Source organism: Equus quagga, chromosome 1, assembly GCF_021613505.1.
Source record: "Equus quagga isolate Etosha38 chromosome 1, UCLA_HA_Equagga_1.0, whole genome shotgun sequence".
Taxonomy (NCBI): Eukaryota; Metazoa; Chordata; class Mammalia; order Perissodactyla; family Equidae; genus Equus; species Equus quagga.
The window spans coordinates 175,161,720-175,181,277 of record NC_060267.1 but is presented as its reverse complement, the minus strand read 5'-3'; the positions used below and the strand labels follow the sequence as shown (position 1 = coordinate 175,181,277).

At 36.0% G+C, this 19,558-nt stretch overlaps 1 protein-coding gene across 1 annotated transcript in view; it reads left to right on the top strand.

Moving 5' to 3' along the window:
* The window catches only part of XRN1 (5'-3' exoribonuclease 1), a 113,494-nt gene that overhangs the window by 7,520 nt on the left and 86,416 nt on the right, over positions 1-19,558 (top strand). Inside the window, 12 exon segments of the mRNA XM_046681041.1 lie at positions 1,511-1,743; positions 6,325-6,422; positions 7,630-7,739; positions 7,835-7,945; positions 9,203-9,285; positions 11,949-12,036; positions 12,125-12,293; positions 13,087-13,154; positions 13,468-13,605; positions 15,533-15,599; positions 15,838-15,943; positions 19,179-19,268. Coding sequence (XP_046536997.1) covers positions 1,511-1,743; positions 6,325-6,422; positions 7,630-7,739; positions 7,835-7,945; positions 9,203-9,285; positions 11,949-12,036; positions 12,125-12,293; positions 13,087-13,154; positions 13,468-13,605; positions 15,533-15,599; positions 15,838-15,943; positions 19,179-19,268 — 1,361 coding nt within the window.

Here is a 19,558-nt window from a genome sequence, read left to right as displayed (position 1 = left end):
TAGTTGTAGCATGTGGGATGCTGCCTCAGCGTGGTTTGATGAGCAGTGCCATGTCCGCGCCCAGGATTCGAACCAACGAAACACTGGGCCACCTGCAGCAGAGCGCGCGAACTTAACCACTCAGCCACGGGGCCAGCCCCCTGAATGTACTTTTAAACCTCGGGATCACAATTGTCTTTTCAGTTGAGCATATTACTCAATAAGGGCATTTAAATTTTTTTTTATGTGGTGCTTAGTACAATTCTGTATAAACGAGTGTTTTATAAATATATTTTTATGGTGCTCATTGATTCAAAGGTGAAAACTTTTCACCCCCAAAACTCAAAGGCATGCCATTTCCTCAATAATAGGAAAATGTATTGTTACCTGTACATATGGTAAAACTTGAATAATTGTTCAGAGATGGTTTTCATTAAGTTTCTGCAAGGAAAGCCCATTATGTTTTTTTTTTAAAGATTCTACTTTTTCCTTTTTCTCCCCAAACCCCCCCGGTACATAGTTGTATATTCTTCATTGTGGGTCCTTCTAGTTGTGGCATGTGGGATGCTGCCTCAAAGCTTAGCATGGTTTGATGAGCAGTGCCATGTCCATGCCCAGGATTCGAACCAACAAAACACTGGGCCGCCTGCAGCGGAGCGTGAGAACTTAACCACTCGGCCACGGGGCCAGCCCCCGCATTATTTTTTTATGTTTGAAAATTCAAAATGTTTCTTTAATTAGTATGTAAGGCAGCCTACTCTAAAATTCTTATAGTAGATATTGTCACTATTAAGTTGTACCCATTTCCATTTCTTGTTAGTGTGTGTGTATTACAGTAGTGTTCCCCTTACTTGCTCACAATCATTTAATAGAGGAAGAATAAATGAGAGCCGGCACCATGGAGGCCTTCTTATAACAGTAGATACCTGTTAGCCAAAGTGTAGAAATTACTTAATCCACATATCAAAAAGAAATCAGTTTTCAAAGTTTCCTAAATCACTTGGCATAATCTAAGCTTTTTAAATTACTATAACCATATCATTGACTCTGTTTCAGTGAAACCAAATATAAAATACGGCTTTAAATCATCTGTAAAACCTTTTAATGACCATGTACAAACAGCCTTTTGATATAAATGGGCATCATGTTACCCATTTATAGAGGAAATTGAAGCTTTGAGAAGTTAATGTCAAATAGTAGAAAGAAAGTAAACTAATATTTTGAGTACCAAATGAACCAAGCACTTTATTTAGTGTTTTCCTGGGTTATCTTATTTTAAAAAGTAGATAATTTCCAAACGGTAAATTTGATCAAGCTATTGGTGCATTACATAAACACAGAATATGTCTCCATCGTACCAATTCCTCTTGTTTTTTTCTTTACTTTCTTTATGCAGCTGTGATTATTTACTCAATTTTTATGTAATAAGAATATGCCTATATCCTGTTTTTTATCAGCTGCTTTTCGCAGCTGCTTAGATGTCCATGGTTGATTGTAATAATGATCTGGATCATTTCTCCTTGTTTTTTAGATTCCTGAATTTGACAACTTGTACCTAGATATGAATGGAATTATACATCAGTGTTCCCATCCTAATGATGATGATGTTCACTTCAGAATTTCAGATGATAAAATCTTTACTGATATTTTTCACTACTTGGAGGTGTTGTTTCGAATTATTAAACCTAGGAAAGTGTTCTTTATGGCTGTTGATGGTGTGGCTCCTCGAGCAAAAATGAACCAGCAGCGTGGGAGGCGTTTTAGGTAAAACATTTATGGTTTATTTTTGAATCCTATTTAGAGTAATAAAATATATTATTTTGAAGATGATTGACTTAACACAATGCATCTTCTGTTCATATTCTCTGCTTAAATTCCCCCAGAAATGGAAATATCCCGTACTTGGAATGTCATACTTTATCAATCAAGTAAATGAATTAGTAATTCAAGTGAGGTGTCATTTCTGAAAGCATATGTTGGGCTGTATAAACTTACTCTCTTGTTCTCTGTCCCAAATTTTTCAAACTTCTCCTTGGTAATTAGGAAATGGTAGTAGTAAAGAAAGCTTCTATGGTAGTCTGCCCTGAGCTAAGGAACCTCAGAGTGAACGGAGAGATTGTTCTAATGAGAATATCATTGACATTTAATTTAGTTAAACAGACATTTGTTGAATGCCGAAACCCTGGGCTAGAAGCTGGCTCTGATTGAGCATGGGTCCAGATTGGGCAGAAAGGCAAGTGAGATTAGAAGGTGACTGATGGAGTATGAGAAGGGAGTTGACTTAGGATACTCAAGATATTAGCAGCCCAGTGTGTGAGATGGGAAGTAGGACAAGTAAAAGGATGAGAAAAGGTTGTACACAGAGAGAGGGTTTTAAATTCAAAATCTTGGACATGTGGAATATTTCTAAATAGCAATGAGAGCATGCTGCATCCTCATTATGACTAGCAGAAGTAAAGTTAGGAGGGTTGTTGGAACTGAAGGGAAGAAAGCATGAGTCTAGCATGTTTGATGGGTCGTTAGCATAATGAGTCATTTCATCACAATGGCAGGTAAAGGAGTGGAAAGGGTACCTGTGAATCAGAGGTGGAAATCATCAAGGAAGGTGGGAAACTACCTTGGAGAAGGTTAGCAGTAAGAATGGGGAAAGGATGGTAGAAAGTGCTGATATAAATACCAAAAGAGAAAAGATACTAAAGATACTGGAATGACTGTGCAATCCTTGAAGATGAGGACCACCTCTTACTAAAATTTAGATTTTCAAGTACCACCCAAGACTTACTTAATCTGAATCTCTCAAAACTGAGCCCTGGATACTATTTTTACCAGACTCACCTGGTATTTGTTAAACTAGTTTTGAGGAGCTGCTGGGCTAGAAAATCTAGTGTTGCGAAAGGATTATATAAGCCCAGTGTATCAGTCAGTGTTCAGTTGCAGGTAATAGAAATCTAGCTATTTTAAGCAGAAAGGGCTTAAAATAATACAGACAATTAGGTGCTTATAAAAATCATTGTGAGAGCCAAAAGGGTGGGAATCTAGATGAGCCTTCAAGAATGACTTTCAGAACACCACCAAAGAACTGACCCACCAGGTGGGACTACTACTGCAACGCTCTGGAAGGGGAGGAGTTCAGAGGCCTCCACCAGAACAGGTGGTTCCAGGAATTCATTCCTTTAGCTGTGATTCAGGAATTAAGAAGCTACCGCCTGAACTGTAGCTCCAAGAATACATCACTTTAGTTACAATTCAGCAATCAAGAAGACATTGCTGTATCTGTTAGCTCTAGAGCCTCAGTGCACCTGCTAGATCTGCACCAGAAAACATGGATGCCCTGCACCTTGCTTCTCAGCACCTACAAAGCTCCCGAATATTGAGATCGCTTCTACTATTTATGAAAGACACACGCCCCACAAACACGGTGCCTCAACTGTCATGCAGACTTCACTACACTTCCACTTTCCAAACCTTTGATAGAGGCATCTAACTAACAAAAATCTAAATCCAGAAACCTAGCTACAGGGAAGCCTGAGAGTTTAATTTTTTTAGCTTTCCAACCTCTCTAGTATCAGAAGACAATCTAGGAGAATGGAGTGGATGTTGAGGGCCAATCCACCATAACCATCACAAGCCTTTACTAAATACTGTGCTGGCATTGAGTGCTCCGTGTTTCTCCCAAATCCCCCAGTCGGCTTTTTCTCATTCTCCACAGCAACTGTTTCTCCATTCATAATCTTTATTCATATTTTTTCTGCATCTCTTACTCATTTTTAAATTACTGCCATCTGGCTTTTGTCCCACCAGGCCACTGAAACTTCATTATAAGATTACAGATGGGGGGCCAGCCCCGTGGCTGAGTGGTTAAGTTGGCACACTCTGCTTTGGCAGCCCGGGGTTTGCCAGTTAGGATCCTGGGCACGGACCCACACACTGCTTATCAAGCCATGCTGTGGCAGCATCCCATATAGAAGAAGTAGAATAATTTACAACTAGGATATACAACTATGTACTGGGGCTTTGTGCAGAAAAAAAAATACCAGGAAGATCGGCAATAGATGTTAGCTCAGGGCCAATCTTCCTCACCAAAAGAAAAGCATACCTTAAAAAAAAATCTCCATCATGAATCATTTGTCTATTTCCCAATCTTCTTAAAAAGAAAAAAAAGATTACACATAGACTCTTTATGGCTAAGTGTAAAGAATAATTTTATCTTTATATCACTTCACTTATCTACATTATTTAACAATGTTGACCACTCCTTCTTTCTTTCTTTTTTTTGAGGTAGATTAGCCCTGAGCTAACTACTGCCAATCCTCCTCCTTTTGCTGAGGGAGACTGGCCCTGAGCTAACATCCATGCCCATCTTCCTCTACTTTATATGTGGGACACCTACCACAGAATGGCTTTTGCCGAGCGGTGCCATGTCCGCACCCAGGATCCAAACCGGCGAACCCCAGGCTGCAGAAGCGGAACATGTGCGCTTAACTGCTGCACCACCGGGCCAGCCCCATTCCTTCTTCTTGAACTTCCTTTCCTTCAACTTCACGTGACCATGCTCTCTCTAGCCATACTTTCTTAGTTTCCTTGTTATCTTCTCTTCATCTGCTTTTTTCTTAAATATTGGTGTTTCTTAAGGCTCTATCTTGAGTCCTGATGATCTTGTTCAATGACTTTAATTACTGTGTCTATACTGATGACTCCCAAATTTATCTTTCTGGTGGGTATCTCTCTCCAGAGCTCCTGTGTATCCAAATGCCTGCTAGATATCTCCTTTTGGAAAGCACAGATACGATTTAGACTTAACGTGTTCAGAACTGAACTAATCTCTGCCTCAAAACTGCCTTCCTTCTCTGTTCCCTATTTCAGTGAATGGCAACACCATGCAAATAGCTGCTCAACTCAAAAATCCAGGAGTAGTTTGGACTTCTCCCTTTTCCTCATTCCCCACATCCAAGTCCTGATTATCTAGTCTCTTAAATTTGTCATCTCTATTTACTTTTCATCTTTACTGCTTCTATCTCAGCCTAGGCCACTATAATCTTCCACCTAGATTGCTTTAATAGTCCCACATTGTCCCTGTCCTGAACATTCTCTGTATTGCATCCACATTAAGCACTGTGGCTGTTTTTCTGTCTCTGCAGTAGAATATAAGCTCTGTGAGAACAGGAATCATTTCTTTTTTGTTATATCCCAAAAACTTCTCACATAATAACATTAAATAATCATTTGTTCAATCAAACAAGGAGGGAGAGAAAAGAAGAAAGAATGGATTTCTCTGGCGAGATTACAAATTAGTTGATTTCTTCAAAATTTTAGTTACATTGAAGAGGTCAGTAAGAGAGAGAGTTTAAATGTGAAGAAGAGTTTGTTTATCAAAGAAATAGAATTCCACAAGGCACAGTAGAGAGAGCTAGTAGCAAGGCTGTAGAAAATGGACATAAAGCAGAGCTTCCTGAGTTGTGTGCTGTGTGGCATGCTGGTGTGCCAAAGATGGGTAAGGAGAGGCCAGACAGGAATCGGGATGCCTGTATTCAAGCCTAGGTCTGTCTGACTCTAAAACTCATGTTCTTCCTGGTGAATTCTGTTGCTTCAAAAATGCGATGATTTTAGCAATTGGCATCTTAATCTTATTAGGCCTTCATTTTAACTCTTTATGAGAAAACCCAAAGATATACATTATAATTTTATAACTTTTTATATAATATTCTTAGAGATCATTTTAATAAGGCACTTCTTGTTTGCTATTATTATTAAATGTAGTACATATAATGAACATTTAATGTTATACTTTTTAGCTTGTTTCTAGAATCTATTTGCTGTGTAACTGTGATAAGAAGGCAGTTACTTTATACTAAGTGTTTGTAATGTTCTGTCTCAGTTTTTTACTATTATAATGTTCTACTTCTATAGTCCTTATCTGAAAACTCTTAATCCTTTTTTTCTTTCTTTTTTTTCCAATGAGGAAAATTGGTCCTGAGCTAACATCTGTGCCAATCTTCCTCTATTTTGTATGTGGCATGCTGCCACAGCATAGCTTAATGAACTGTGTGTAGGTCCATGCCCAGGATCCAAACCCATGAACCCCGGCCACTGAAGCAGGGCACACGAACTTAACCACTATGCCAGCCGCTGGCCTCTAAAAAAAAAACAATTCTTTAAATAAATAAAAACAATTTGGAGGCTCATCTTTATCAATTATAATCATTTCAAAACTTGTATTATGTTTTGAGCCTTAAAATTGATGAATTAGTATTTTAATTATAAAAGCATCTAAATAGCAATTTACTTTATATAAAGACATCTGCTTTTTTCCAGAAACTTTAAGATATTTTTTCCTTAACGTTTCAGGTCAGCAAAGGAGGCAGAAGACAAAATTAAAAAGGCAATAGAAAAAGGAGAAACTCTTCCTACCGAGGCCAGATTTGATTCTAACTGTATTACACCAGGTAAATTCACTGAGAGAAAAATTCTGAGAGATTTAAAATGTAAATGTAATTTTTTTTTTCAAATGCACTTTTCTTTTTTAGACTCTTATTTATTTTGTCCTTAGGATTTCATTTGCTTTGTTTTCCCAATTATGTCTCATGAGATGATTTGGTCACCTTGGTCATAAGAGCTCCTATGAAGACTGTAGGGATTTGCAGATGATAAGAGCAGCTGAAGATTCTCCCAGATGCACCAAATTCCAGACCTAGAAAGAACTTACAAGACCCATACTACTCCCACCATTTATTTGTATGGAAATTGACTCAGTGAGGTTGCTGCTTACCCAAGTTAAAGCTTGTTGTATTCAGGACAAGAAACCCATTCTCCTAGTCCAGAGCACTCACTGTTCTTCTCAAAGGCAGTTAAGATTTCTGTGACTTTAAGGATAAATGAATTTATCAGGTTTTTGTTTAGTTTTATATGCAACAATGTGCTCTGTACTTCATAGGGCTTTATCTAAGGATTATCGTTATAATCCTTTACTTTGAAAAAAAATCTTAAAATCTTACATTCTTATGAACTCTTTACTAACTATGGTAATTTTCTCTTTCATTAAGTGCCCTAATCACTCATTACTTAATTTAATAACCAGTTTCATCCTGGTTGTGATTTAAGACTGTATTGCCTTTGACTCTTGACCTTCTAGGCGTTTCCTAAAACGTAGTCATTGTAGACTCAGTTTCCAGATTAATAATAATTTTCTAGGTTAACAGTAGTAATGATAATGAGAGTTGTGGTTATTATTGGCTGTTATTGTATTGGTTGTTATTGTTAATCTGATTGAAGCTGCATGCTTTAAAAAAAAAAACTTCAGAATTCAGCAGAGGAAATAGAAGATTGAGGTTCATTAGAGAGTTGAAACTCTGCCCTTGTGTGAAAATATTTGAAGCATAGTCCTGAGGAAGTAGTAACATTCCTTGACTTTCTTTATCTGATGTTAACTTCATTTTAGGGTGCCAGTGAAATTAGCAACAGTTGTGATATTTGCTAGGGATAGGTGTAACATTACTTGCTTTTCAAGATTAAGTGAGAGAGCTTTCCATGTCCTTTGGAGATCTTTTACCCAACTCTCCCTTGGACACTCAGATTGAATTTCTTGTTGTCGTTGGCAACTCACTGTTTTTATGTCTCTCTCAGATTAAACTTTGTAAAACTTTGTGTTTATAGGGACGGAATTCATGGCCAGGTTACATGAACATCTGAAGTATTTTGTAAATATGAAAATTTCTACAGACAAGTCGTGGCAAGGAGTTACCATCTACTTCTCAGGCCATGAGGTTATTATCTCTTTTTATTTAAAGAGTTAGTTTTTTTAATTTAATGTTCTGAATCATAGCATTTTATGGCATTTTTTTTTAAACATTATATTTAGACTCCCGGAGAAGGAGAGCATAAAATCATGGAATTTATCAGATCCGAGAAAGCAAAGCCAGATCATGATCCAAACACCAGACACTGTCTTTATGGTTTAGATGCTGACTTGGTAGGTATAATGTTTATTGTTATTATAATCTTATGCCATTGTAGTTAAATATCTTAGTCTTATCTGAGAAGCTTTCTGGCTATGGAAACAAATACTGGAGATACACTAATGATTGCTTCTTCTGCCGTTAACCAAAGTTCTAAACTAATTGGAAAGTGAGCGCTTTTGCCATAGTTTATGATCAACAGGTCGTTATAGTTAGTGTTCACACCTAACTGACCTTAGTGCTGTGAATACTTTGCTGAGGTCAGGGTCAGGGGCCCTTTTTACCCCCATGCTTAATATATAACTTTTAAGACCACCTGATCTGATAACGCCATGACCTAAATAACTTTACTAGATGTTTTTTGTTATAACTTTTTGTTATGGAAATTTTCAAACATAAACAAAAGTAGAGAAGATGCTATAATGAGCCTGCTTGTGTCCTTCATCCAACTTAATTATTTTCAAGTCATATCTCTAACCATCCATCTCCTTTCTTCTGCTCCCTTGGATTCTTGAAGCATATCCCAGACATTGTATCATTCAGTCTGTAAATATTTTGTAACGTTCCTCTAAAGGAGAAGCTTTTTTTTTTAATGTAACCACAATGCTATTATCTCACATAAAACAAAAATTAATAATCACTGTTTAAGATATAAATAACCACTTAGATTTCTCTTTTTTCCAATTATTTCATAAATGCTTCATTTTGTCTTGTTTGAATCAGGATTGAAATAAAATAAACAATATACATTGCAGTTAGTTGATAAGTCTCACTAGACTGACATACTTTGGAGATTAGAATACTATGTGAGAAAATTAACTACAAATGCCCTTTTCCAGTTTTTTCTGAGTTTTCATATGTTAGAAGTATCCTGGCCTCCAGAAGAGTCCTACATTCTTCTTTCATGGGAAAGCTGCTGCCTCTAATTTCTTACCCATTCACCCCCCCCATGGCAAGTGAAAAGGTGTGAAAACCAAGAGAAGATTTGGGGTATTTTGGGGAGGGGGCGCAGAGTGGCCGTTATAAAGGTCATGAATCTAAGGTAAACATTATTTTTTTAGAAAAGTACACTCACTCTGCCCCATTCATGGCCTATAAATGGATCATGTTTTGATATTTTTATACTTAATGTACTAATACATTGTTTCTTTATTTTCCTTAGATAAGCATGTTCTTCTTTGTATAGAAATGTTTCTTGTTGAATTGCTTTTGTGAACTTGATACTGTAAAAAATAAGAAAGTAGAAACATCTCTTAATCAATTTTCCACAGATTATGCTTGGATTAACAAGTCATGAGGCACATTTCTCTCTTTTAAGAGAAGAGGTTCGGTTTGGTGGCAAGAAGACACAAAGGTAAATCATACTGCATATATGTTGGAAGGAAGAACATGAATTGAATTAATAATAGTAATCCCTTAACAGATAGACTATCTATAAATATTTCCTCCCATTCTGTGGATTGCATTTTCACTCTGTTGATAGTATCATCTGATGCACAATTATTTATTTAATTATTTATTTATTGCTAGGGAAGATTGGCCCTGAGCTAACATCTGTTGCCAGTCTTCCTCTATTTGTATGTGGGTCACTACCACAGCATGGCTGCTGATGAGTGGTATAGGTCTGCACCCAGGAACCAAACCCAGGCTGCCGAAGTGGAGTGTGCTGAACTTAATCACTAGGCCACCAGGCTGGCCCCACAAAATTTTTAATTGTGACCAAGTCTAATCTATTTTTTTTCTCTTGTTACCTGTACTTGTAGTTTAATATCCACGAAATCATTGCCAAATCCAGTGTCATAAAGCTTTTTCCCATTTTGTTCTAAGAGTTTTATAGTTTTAGCTCTTACAGTTAGGTCTTTAATTCATGTTGAGTTAATTTTTGTATATGGTGTAAAGTAAGGATCCAACTTCATTTTTTTACACATGGGTGTCCAGTTTTCCCAAAACCATTTGTTGAAGACAGTCTTTTCTCCATTGTCTTGGCACCCTGGTCAAAAATTATTTGACTGTATATGCAAGGGTTTACTTCTGGGCTCTGTATTCTGGTCCGTTGGTCTGTATGTCTGTCTCTATGCCAATACCACAGTATTTTGATTACAGTAGCTTTACAGTAAGTTTGGAAATCAAGAAGGGTGAGACCTCCAACTTTGTTCTTGTTTTTCAGAATTATTTTGGATCTTCAAGGTCTCCTGAGATTAATAATTTTTAGGACAGATTTTTTTGTTTATGAAAAAAACGTCATTGGGATTTTGCTAGGATGGCTTTGAATCTGTAGATCCCTTTGGGTAGTATTTACATCTTGATTTTAAGTGTTCCAGTCTATTAACATGGGATGTCCATTCATGTATGCCTTCTTTAATTTCTTTCAGCTACATTTTGTAGTTTCAGTATACAAGTCTTTTGCCTCCTTTTTTTCTCTTCTTTTATTTCAAAAAAATTTTATTAGTATAGTTACCTTGCTGTAGATTACATTCCCAGGACTTATTTATCTTATAACTAGAAGTTTATATTTTTGACCACCTTCACCTCTTTCACCCCTGCTTCTCTCCTCACTTCTGGGAAACATCAGTCTGTTCTCTGTATCTATGAGTTTGGTTTTTGTGAGTTTTTTTTAAAGATTTTATTTTTTTCCTTTTTCTCCCCAAAGCCCCCTGGTACATAGCTGTATATTCTTCGTTGTGGGTCCTTCTAGTTGTGGCATGTGGGACGCTGCCTCAGCATGGTTTGATGAGCAGTGCCATGTCTGCGCCCAGGATCCGAACCAACAAAACACTGGGCCACCTGCAGCGGAGTACGAGAACTTAACCACTCTGCCACAGGGCCAGCCCCTATGAGTTTAGTTTGTTGCCTCTGGTTTTTTCTTTTGCTTCCTTGGTCAAGTTTATTTATAGGTGTTTTATTCTTTGGGATGGTATTGTAAATGGAATTGTTTCTTAATTTCCTTTTTGGATTATTCGTTGCTGGTGTGTAGAAAAATAACTGATTTTTCTGTGTTGATCTTATTTCTTCAGCTATGCTGAATTCATTTTTTAGTTCTAGTAGCTTTTCTGTGGATTTTATGGGATTTTCTGTATATACAATCATGACATCTGTAAATAGAGTTTTACTTCTTCTTTACCAATTTGGATGCCTTTTATTTCTTTTCTTGCCTAATTGCCCTGGCTAGGACTTCCATTATAATGTTGAATAGCTATAGTGAAAAGGGCCATCCTTGTCTTATTCTTGATCTTAGGAGAAAGCTTTCAGTCTTTCACCATTGAGTGTGATATTAGCTGTGGAGTTTTCATGAATTCCCTTCATCATATTGAGGAAGTTCCTTTCTATTCCTACTTTGCTGAGTATGTTTATATTATGAAAGAGTGTTGAATTTTGACAAATGCTTTTTCTGCTAAATGATTGTGTGGTGTTTTTTCCTTTATTTATTAATGTGGTGTATTACATTAACTTTTTTTGTTATGTTGAACTATCTTTGCATTCCTGGTATAGATCCCACTTTTTCATGGTGTATATAATTCTTTTAATATGCTATTGTCAGCTTATATTTTTAATTGTAGTTAAACTTGGAGTATGGGCTAACAGCCAGGAATTAGACCTCTATACCAAGTGAGGGAGAGAAAAGAGGAAGAAGTGATAGAGCCTTGCCATTGAAGCCTTGGACTATACTGCAGTGGATTTAAAGTGTATACTCACTTATCTGCATGCTTTGTGCTAGTGGTCAGCCTTAAATGGGCCAGATCCCACTGGTTCTTACACGTATTTTGTATTATTTAGGCTTTCCTAATTCTGAGAGCTCTTCCATAGGAAGCATAATGCAAACCAGTTATTTTGAATTTTATTATAAGTGCAATTATATTTTTATCTTTACATTATCCTGCAGCTGTAATGTAAATCACATGCCTTGATTACAAGAATTAATTATCCTCTAATGATGTTTTATTTTAAGCTTTGCTACATTTTAAAACTTGAACCTTAAAAATATAATTAACTCTGTGTTGATCATCTGACTAATTACAGGGTATGTGCACCAGAAGAAACCACATTTCACCTCCTACACTTGTCTTTAATGAGAGAATATATAGACTATGAGTTTTCAGTATTAAAAGTAAGTATTAATATAGCCGAGGAGTATGCAGAAGATGTGTATGCAGAAATTTCCATAGTCTTTGACTTTTTTCTGCATTTTGCTGTAGGACAAGATTGCATTTAAATATGATATTGAAAGGATAATAGATGATTGGATTTTGATGGGATTTCTTGTTGGCAATGATTTTATCCCTCATCTACCTCATTTACATATTAATCATGATGCGTTGCCTCTTCTTTATGGAACATATATTACCATCCTGCCAGAACTTGGGGGTAAGAAAAGTTTATTATTCATTTGAGGCTACTTTAATTAGCATTCCACTAGCCCTAAAAATATCACTCAGTTTATTAGATTATTGCATGCACATAAAGTACGAAAATATTTGGGGTTTGTTTTGGTCTGAGGCACCAAGCTCTGAGATTGTAATTGTAAGTGATTCACAAGCAAAGAAAATGACTAGAGTTAAGTAGTCTCATTTATTAATACCTGACTAATCTCTGCCTCTAATTACTTAAGAAAGCCAGCAGAAGTTGTTGGTTTCACTTAGCTCCTTTCATATTTAAGCATAGAAATTCAATTTTTCTAAATAGATAAGCATTAGAAATTCAATTTTTCTAAATAGATAAGCATTAGAGTATTTAATGTGAGGGAAAGATTTTCCATTTAAACTGGGAAATTGACAAACGCTGGTGATGCTGAAGAAAAGAGACAACAGTAGCAGGACATTAATCCTTTTCTTTTCAAGTTAATATATCAAATGAATGATCTGGATAGATTCTAAAACATATTTAGTTTAATGAACTGTTAACAAATGTCGTTGGAAATGTGGGAGGATTATTATTGTGTGAACCTAGAATTTCTTATATTTTACTTCAGTTCTTACGTATGGTATGTTACAGTAACATCAAGTTCATAGAAACTAGGGCCACTTATATAGTCCAACACTGACTTTTTTCCTTGATTAGTAGAATGTCAACATTCAACATTTTGTGAAAAGAATTTTGTATAATTATTTAGAAAAAATGATGTTAGCTTTTAGTACAAATTAGATTTTGTTCCTTCTAGGTTATATTAATGAAAGTGGGCATCTCAACTTACCTCGATTTGAGAAATACCTTGTGAAACTATCAGATGTAAGTAACTAGAAGTTTTTAGTTTCCTTTCCCAGAGGAGCTAGAAATGCTCAGTAATCAATTACATAATAGCGGAAGAAAAAGCGTTTGTAATTTTACTCTACTTGGTCATTCTGTATAAATAATTTCACCTAAATCATTTTTATATACTTTTTATTTTTAATTTTCAGAGTAGTAGATGAAATCCCCATGTGCATAAAAAAGTAACATTCTCTGATTTCCTTTGCTCCAGAAGTAGTCTCTGTTAAGCTTGGTTGTATTCTTCCAGATACACTTAAATTATTCTTAAACAAATTTCAATATTTCTGTCCAGTTTGATCGGGAGCACTTCAGTGAAGTTTTTGTGGACCTCAAGTGGTTTGAAAGCAAAGTGGGTAACAAGTACCTCAATGAAGCAGCAGGTGTCGCAGCAGAAGAAGCCAAGAGCTACAAGGAAAAGAGAAAATCAAAGGTGTCCATTTTTTTAGATGTCCTTTCATTTTTTTAGCTGTAAAGGTAAAACTGATATTCCTTGTTTCTGATTTTCCTTCTTATGATTTTGAGGTTGCCTCATTTCATTTTCATTTCTTCGTCTCCTCTAAGGACATTTTAAAAATTGTTTTGGTTTCTTTGCTCTCTATTAGATACTGTCATTTAAATCTGATCTTGAGAAATCACTTTCTTATTTTTACCCTTGAAGAACTTCGTGATTTTTTTGCTCTTCCATTCTATTAATAAGTGTAGAAAACATTTCTAAATGTAAAAGCCCAGAAAATTTATTATCTTTTTTTAAAAGTGGATATTTATAGCATTTAATGTTACATTAACTAGATCGGTAATTTTTCCCTAGAAATAATTTATATGTAAAATCATATTTAAAAGACAGTAAATAGTCTAGGTTAAGAGTAATTAATAGCACAATATCTAAGAAATGTTAGGTGCTCTATAAATGAATAAGAGAATCAGTTAGAATTTGTTAGTACCTTGTAAAGCATCTCTAATAAGCTCCAAAGAATGTCTTATATGTGTTATCTTGGAAAAGAAACCTCTTCTGAAATTTTTCTCAAGCCTATCCGTAATTATTGGATTCTGGTGAAATTGATGAGTTCCTGTACTCTCCTTGCTATACCAGTTCTATTTAGGTTCAAGCCTAATAACTCTTTCTCCAGGAAGGGCAACTATCCTCATTTTCTCTAGTGCAGTCCTTCTAATTGCTTAGCTTTTCCTCAGTAAAACTTAGCAGCAATCAGTCTGCATTCTACTCTGTGTTTTTTCTCTTGAGAAAATAGGCTCTGCAACTTTTTGAGAACCTGTACTCACAAAGTTTACATATCAATAATCGCTGGTTCCACTCACCTCAGCTCAGCCCTTAAGTCTCATGAGTCTTCTAGGCATCTGTGGTTAACATTAGAGACACTGAGAAAATGAGAGGAGCTGGAGGGATAGCCCAGGCACAGGAAGCTGGCAGAGGCCCTGGTTTGGATGAAGAAGAGGAAATGGGGGTAAGGGAGGAGGAAGAACTAATGAGAGTCACTAGCAATAGATTAGCAAACAGCAAATAGAAGAGAGAAAGGATGAGATCACGGGGAAGAAAACCAGATGGGCAGGCTGTGAAGGATGCGATGAGATGGAAGAACCGTAGAAAAACAAGTGAATTGCATGGAAGTAGAATTTAGAAGTCAAGGATAAATCACAGATTCATAAGAATGATGAGACCCAAAGATAAAGAAAACAGGTAATATTTGTAATAATTTGATTCAATCAAATTTTGGTTAATAGTACCCCAGAATTTGACATACAAAAATGTTAAAGTTGAAAGGATTTGATATTGATTGTGTACTTTTCTCTAATTCAATGACATATTCTTGAAGTGGGTTCTTTTGGGAACACGTACATAATTAAGTATATTTCTCTTTTATATTGGTGAGAATTACTTATTACGTCTCTTTGAGAGACATGAATGTTAAGTTGTACATAATAAAGATTTATAATTTTAGAAAACAAGTGGTATAAAACTAAAAATGTTCAGATAATATTTCAGGATTTTTTTTTTTTTTCCTTTTTCTCCCCAAAGCCCCCCGGTACATAGTTGTATATTAGTTGTGGGTCCTTCTAGTTGTGGCATGTGGGACGCTGCCTCAGCATGGTTTGATGAGCAGTGCCATGTCCGCACCCAGGATTCGAACCAGTGAAACACTGGGCCACCTGCAGCGGAGCGCGCGAACTTAACCGCTCGGCCACAGGGCCAGCCCCTCAGGATTATTTTTAAGATAAACTTTTACTATCTATCACTTAAGGATCATTCAGTTATTTTCACAATTTTAAAAATCTCCCTGTTAAACGTCTCACTTTGAAATATATCTTGCCATTAATTTTGTGTTGATTTATAATTTTTATAGGACCAGGAAAACTCCATATGTTGGGCTGCTTTAGACACAAATGGAGAAGAAGTGGTAGCTTCTAAGGGTAAGTACAAACTATGTATTTTAATATATGACTTTTTTTTTTTTTTTTACAAAATACTTACATCTTTCCTTTATTAGTAATAATTAATATTAAGGACTAAGTACTAAGTAATATTGGATGGAGCGGATTTCTATGATCATTTATAAGCATTTGCTTTGATATGTATTTATCAAAGCATTAGGGGGAAAAACAGAATATTCATAATTGTCGGCTGCTATCTTTCTGGCTTTCTTTCCAGATAATGTAGAAGATGAAACTGAAGATGATGACCTATTTGAAACAGAGTTTAGACAATATAAAAGAACGTATTACATGACGAAGATGGGAGTGGATGTAGTGTCTGAGTACGTTTTTGCCAATACTTTTACTTTAAAGTAGAAAAGATTGGATTTTGCAGTTCTTCAGAAAACAGCATAATTTTGATAGTTAAGGGAGTGGGAGAGAAAGATTTTTTGGTTCCATAAATGATTGTAGATCTTTCAACAGGTATGATTGTGGAGTAGGTTATAGTTCTGTGATAAAAATTGCCAAGTAGAAAATGGTTAGATTTTTGCTTCCCATCTTAAAATGGTCACATCACACTTATCTTTAAGGACACCTGGCTCAACCCCAGGTTAATACCTAATCCAAAAGTTCCTTAAGAACTTGACCTCTACAATGGTGGCTTTCACACTTTTAAACTGCAGCCTACAGTATGAATTACATATGTTCATATTTTATTTATTTTAATTAACAAACACTTATGAAGTACTACCGAGTGCCAGGCACTATTCTAAGCATTTAAAAAATATTAACTCATTTAATTGTCACAACAATTCTTTAGGATGAGTAGAATTATTATTATTTTATGATAGAAGAAAATAAAGAATAGAGAGTTTTAAGTAATTTGCTCAAGGTGACATAGGCAGTGAGTTACAGAGCCAGGATTTGAACATAGGCAATCTGACTCCAGAGTCCTTGCTCTTAACCACTAGATGAGGCTGCTTCTCTATAAGTGAAATAAGAGTTTCATGAAATGCAGTGTACCCTTATTACATGCAACATACTTAAATATTTTATATGCTATTATTTTCACTTTTTTTTTTAATATAATAAAGCACTGAGGGGCCGGCCCCGTGGCCAAGTGGTTAAGTTCTCGCCCTCCGCTTCCACAGCCCAAGATTTTGCTGGTTCGGATCCCAGGCACAGACATGGCACCACTCATCAAGCCACATTGAGGCGGTGTCCCACATGCCACAACTAGAAGGACCCACAACTAAAAAAAATATATACAACTATGTACTGGGAGGATTTGGGGAGAAAAAGCAGAAACAAAAAAGATTGAGAACAGTTGTTAGCTCAGATGCCAATCTTTAAAAATAAATAAATAAAGCACTAAGTATTAGATCTTTTCTAGAGAGCTTGGGAAACACCCAAGCTTTCAGGCATTGCTCTATATACTCTCAGACTGTCTTCTAGTCTAGATGTAGTCTTCCTGGAGGGTCTACATTCACACCGACCTCCAGTAATTGGAGGTATAGGAATTCTAGTACATTTCACCAGCTCATTTTGAAGCTTTGTCCGGTGCCATGGGCATGTAGAACTTTTAAGACTTGAGAGATACAATATTTAAAATAGTTCTGCTTTATGTTATTTTACTTTGTTTTGTGAGGAAGATTAGCCCTGAGCTAATATCTATGCCATTCTTCCTCTGTTTTGTATGTGGGATGCCTCCACAGCATGGTTGATGACTGGAGTAGGTCCACACCTGGGATGTGAACCAGTGAACCCAGGCCACCAAAGCAGAGTCCACAGAACTTTAACCACTCGGCCACTGGGCTGGCCCCTCAAATAATTACGCTTTTAATCCTTTATTCCTTAGCTCTTATATTTCCTTCATTACAGTCTATAGTACCTGCAGTTGGCACTAAATGCTTAATTTGATAGATAACTAGTTCTCTGTTTTATTTCTCTTCCCTTCTATATATTAAAATACAGATTATGAAAATGAGATACCATCTATTTGTTTGCCTAGCAAATGAGCAAATCTTTTTAAACTGTTATATTCAGTGTTGGTCCAGGAATAGTGGTAGAGTTTTTCCCTTAATTACTGGTGGGAATATAAATTGGTAAAATTATTTTGGAAAGCGCAATCCAAAACCCTTTAAAATATTCATCCTTTTGACCCAATAATTCTAATTGCTAATCTATCTTAAAAATATACACTCAAAACACAGAAGATCTTTAAGAATGTTTATTACACAGTTTTTTTAATCATAGTAAAAAATTAGAAATAATCTACATGTCCAATAAGATTCATCATAATCATCTCCACCTCCTCATTATGATCACCATCTCTGCCATCTCCACCATCTCCAGAATCTGCAGAACTGCTAAACTGGTACCTCTAGAAAGTTCATAACAATTTAGAAAGATACTTAACAGTATATTATTAAGTAAAAATTTTAAAAGCAGGACACAAAGTCATATATACAGCATACTCTCATTAATAGTTTAAGAAAAAAAAGCTGGGCATAGAAAAGTGGCTGAAAAGAAACATACCAAAATGTGATAGTGATTGCTACATTATGATAAAAATGCATTTCTTCATTATCTTGATTTTGAATAATGAGGAAACATTTCTTTTATAATGCAAAAGTAATACATTTCATTTTTTAAAGTGTACCTCCCAAAAGTACAGAGATCTGGAATTTCTAAGTGCATCTCTACCTAAATTTTGATAACAAACACTAACAGGTCTATAGCCACTTTTGGCTTTAGCCTAGGGCTCTTTTTTTTTTTCTTTCCTGATGAAGATTTATTTTACCTTTAATGGTGATTTTTGAGAAAGAAGAGATTAAAGGGAATATTGCTCAGTGGATATAGCACTTTTCAAAGTGTGTTCTAGCTACTATAACCAGATTTTAAGATCTCCCTGATTTCTTCCCATGATTCTCTCAGCATCCTTCCAGTTGAAGAGTCCCATCTGTCCCTCCCATCCCACCCTAACTGTGAGGGAATGGTAGTGCCCCTTAATAGAAAGCTCCATTGGCTAAATCCTCAAACTTTAAACCGAAGGCACAGTACATTGGCTGACTAAATATGCACAGCAGGTTTAAGTGTGCTCATGGTAGAGTTAGGAAAACTATAAGGCAAACCTTCAATCTGATAGGATCGGGTTTTTTAAAAAAATTATTTTGGAGTTTCTCTGATTACAATTTTTAGCTTATTCATTGGTTAAATAAAACATATAAGGGGCTGGCCTGGTGGCACAGCAGTTAAGTTCGCACGTTCCGCTTCAGTGGCCCAGGGTTCGTCGGTTCGGATCCCGGGTGAGGACATGGCACCACTGGCAAGCCATGCTGTGGCAGGCATCCCACATATAAAGTGGGAGACGATGGGCACGGATGTTAGCTCAGGGCCAGTCTTCCTCGGAAAAAAGGCGGAGGATTGGGAGATGTTAGCTCAGGGCGAATCTTCCTCACAAAAAAACAACATATGAGAGGCAGAATGTGGTATCAGCAGAGATCATGCTCTAAAGACACTGGCTTGTCTTCAAAAAATGTTGTTGTAATGAAAATAATTCTTTTCTATTTTCAGTGACTTTCTGGCTGATCAAGCTGCATGTTATGTTCAAGCAATACAGTGGATTTTGCACTATTACTATCATGGAGTTCAGTCCTGGAGCTGGTGAGGGAATCGAAACAAAAATTAAGTTTTTTAAAAAAATGATGGTTCATTCTACTATAATCTCATTTGAGGATATCTTTTCCTTTTATTTCTCTTTATGGTAGTATTTTTTAGAAGATACGTACATCCAAGTTTAAATAAAATACAGTTTATCTCTTCTTATGAAAATACTTAGAAAAGACCTTCATAGAACAAAGATACTTCCAGCCCTAGCAGATGGCCCCATAGAAGGTCTTTGTTAATCTACGGATTTAAAATTCTGTCATGATGAATCAAGTGTGACAAAGTCT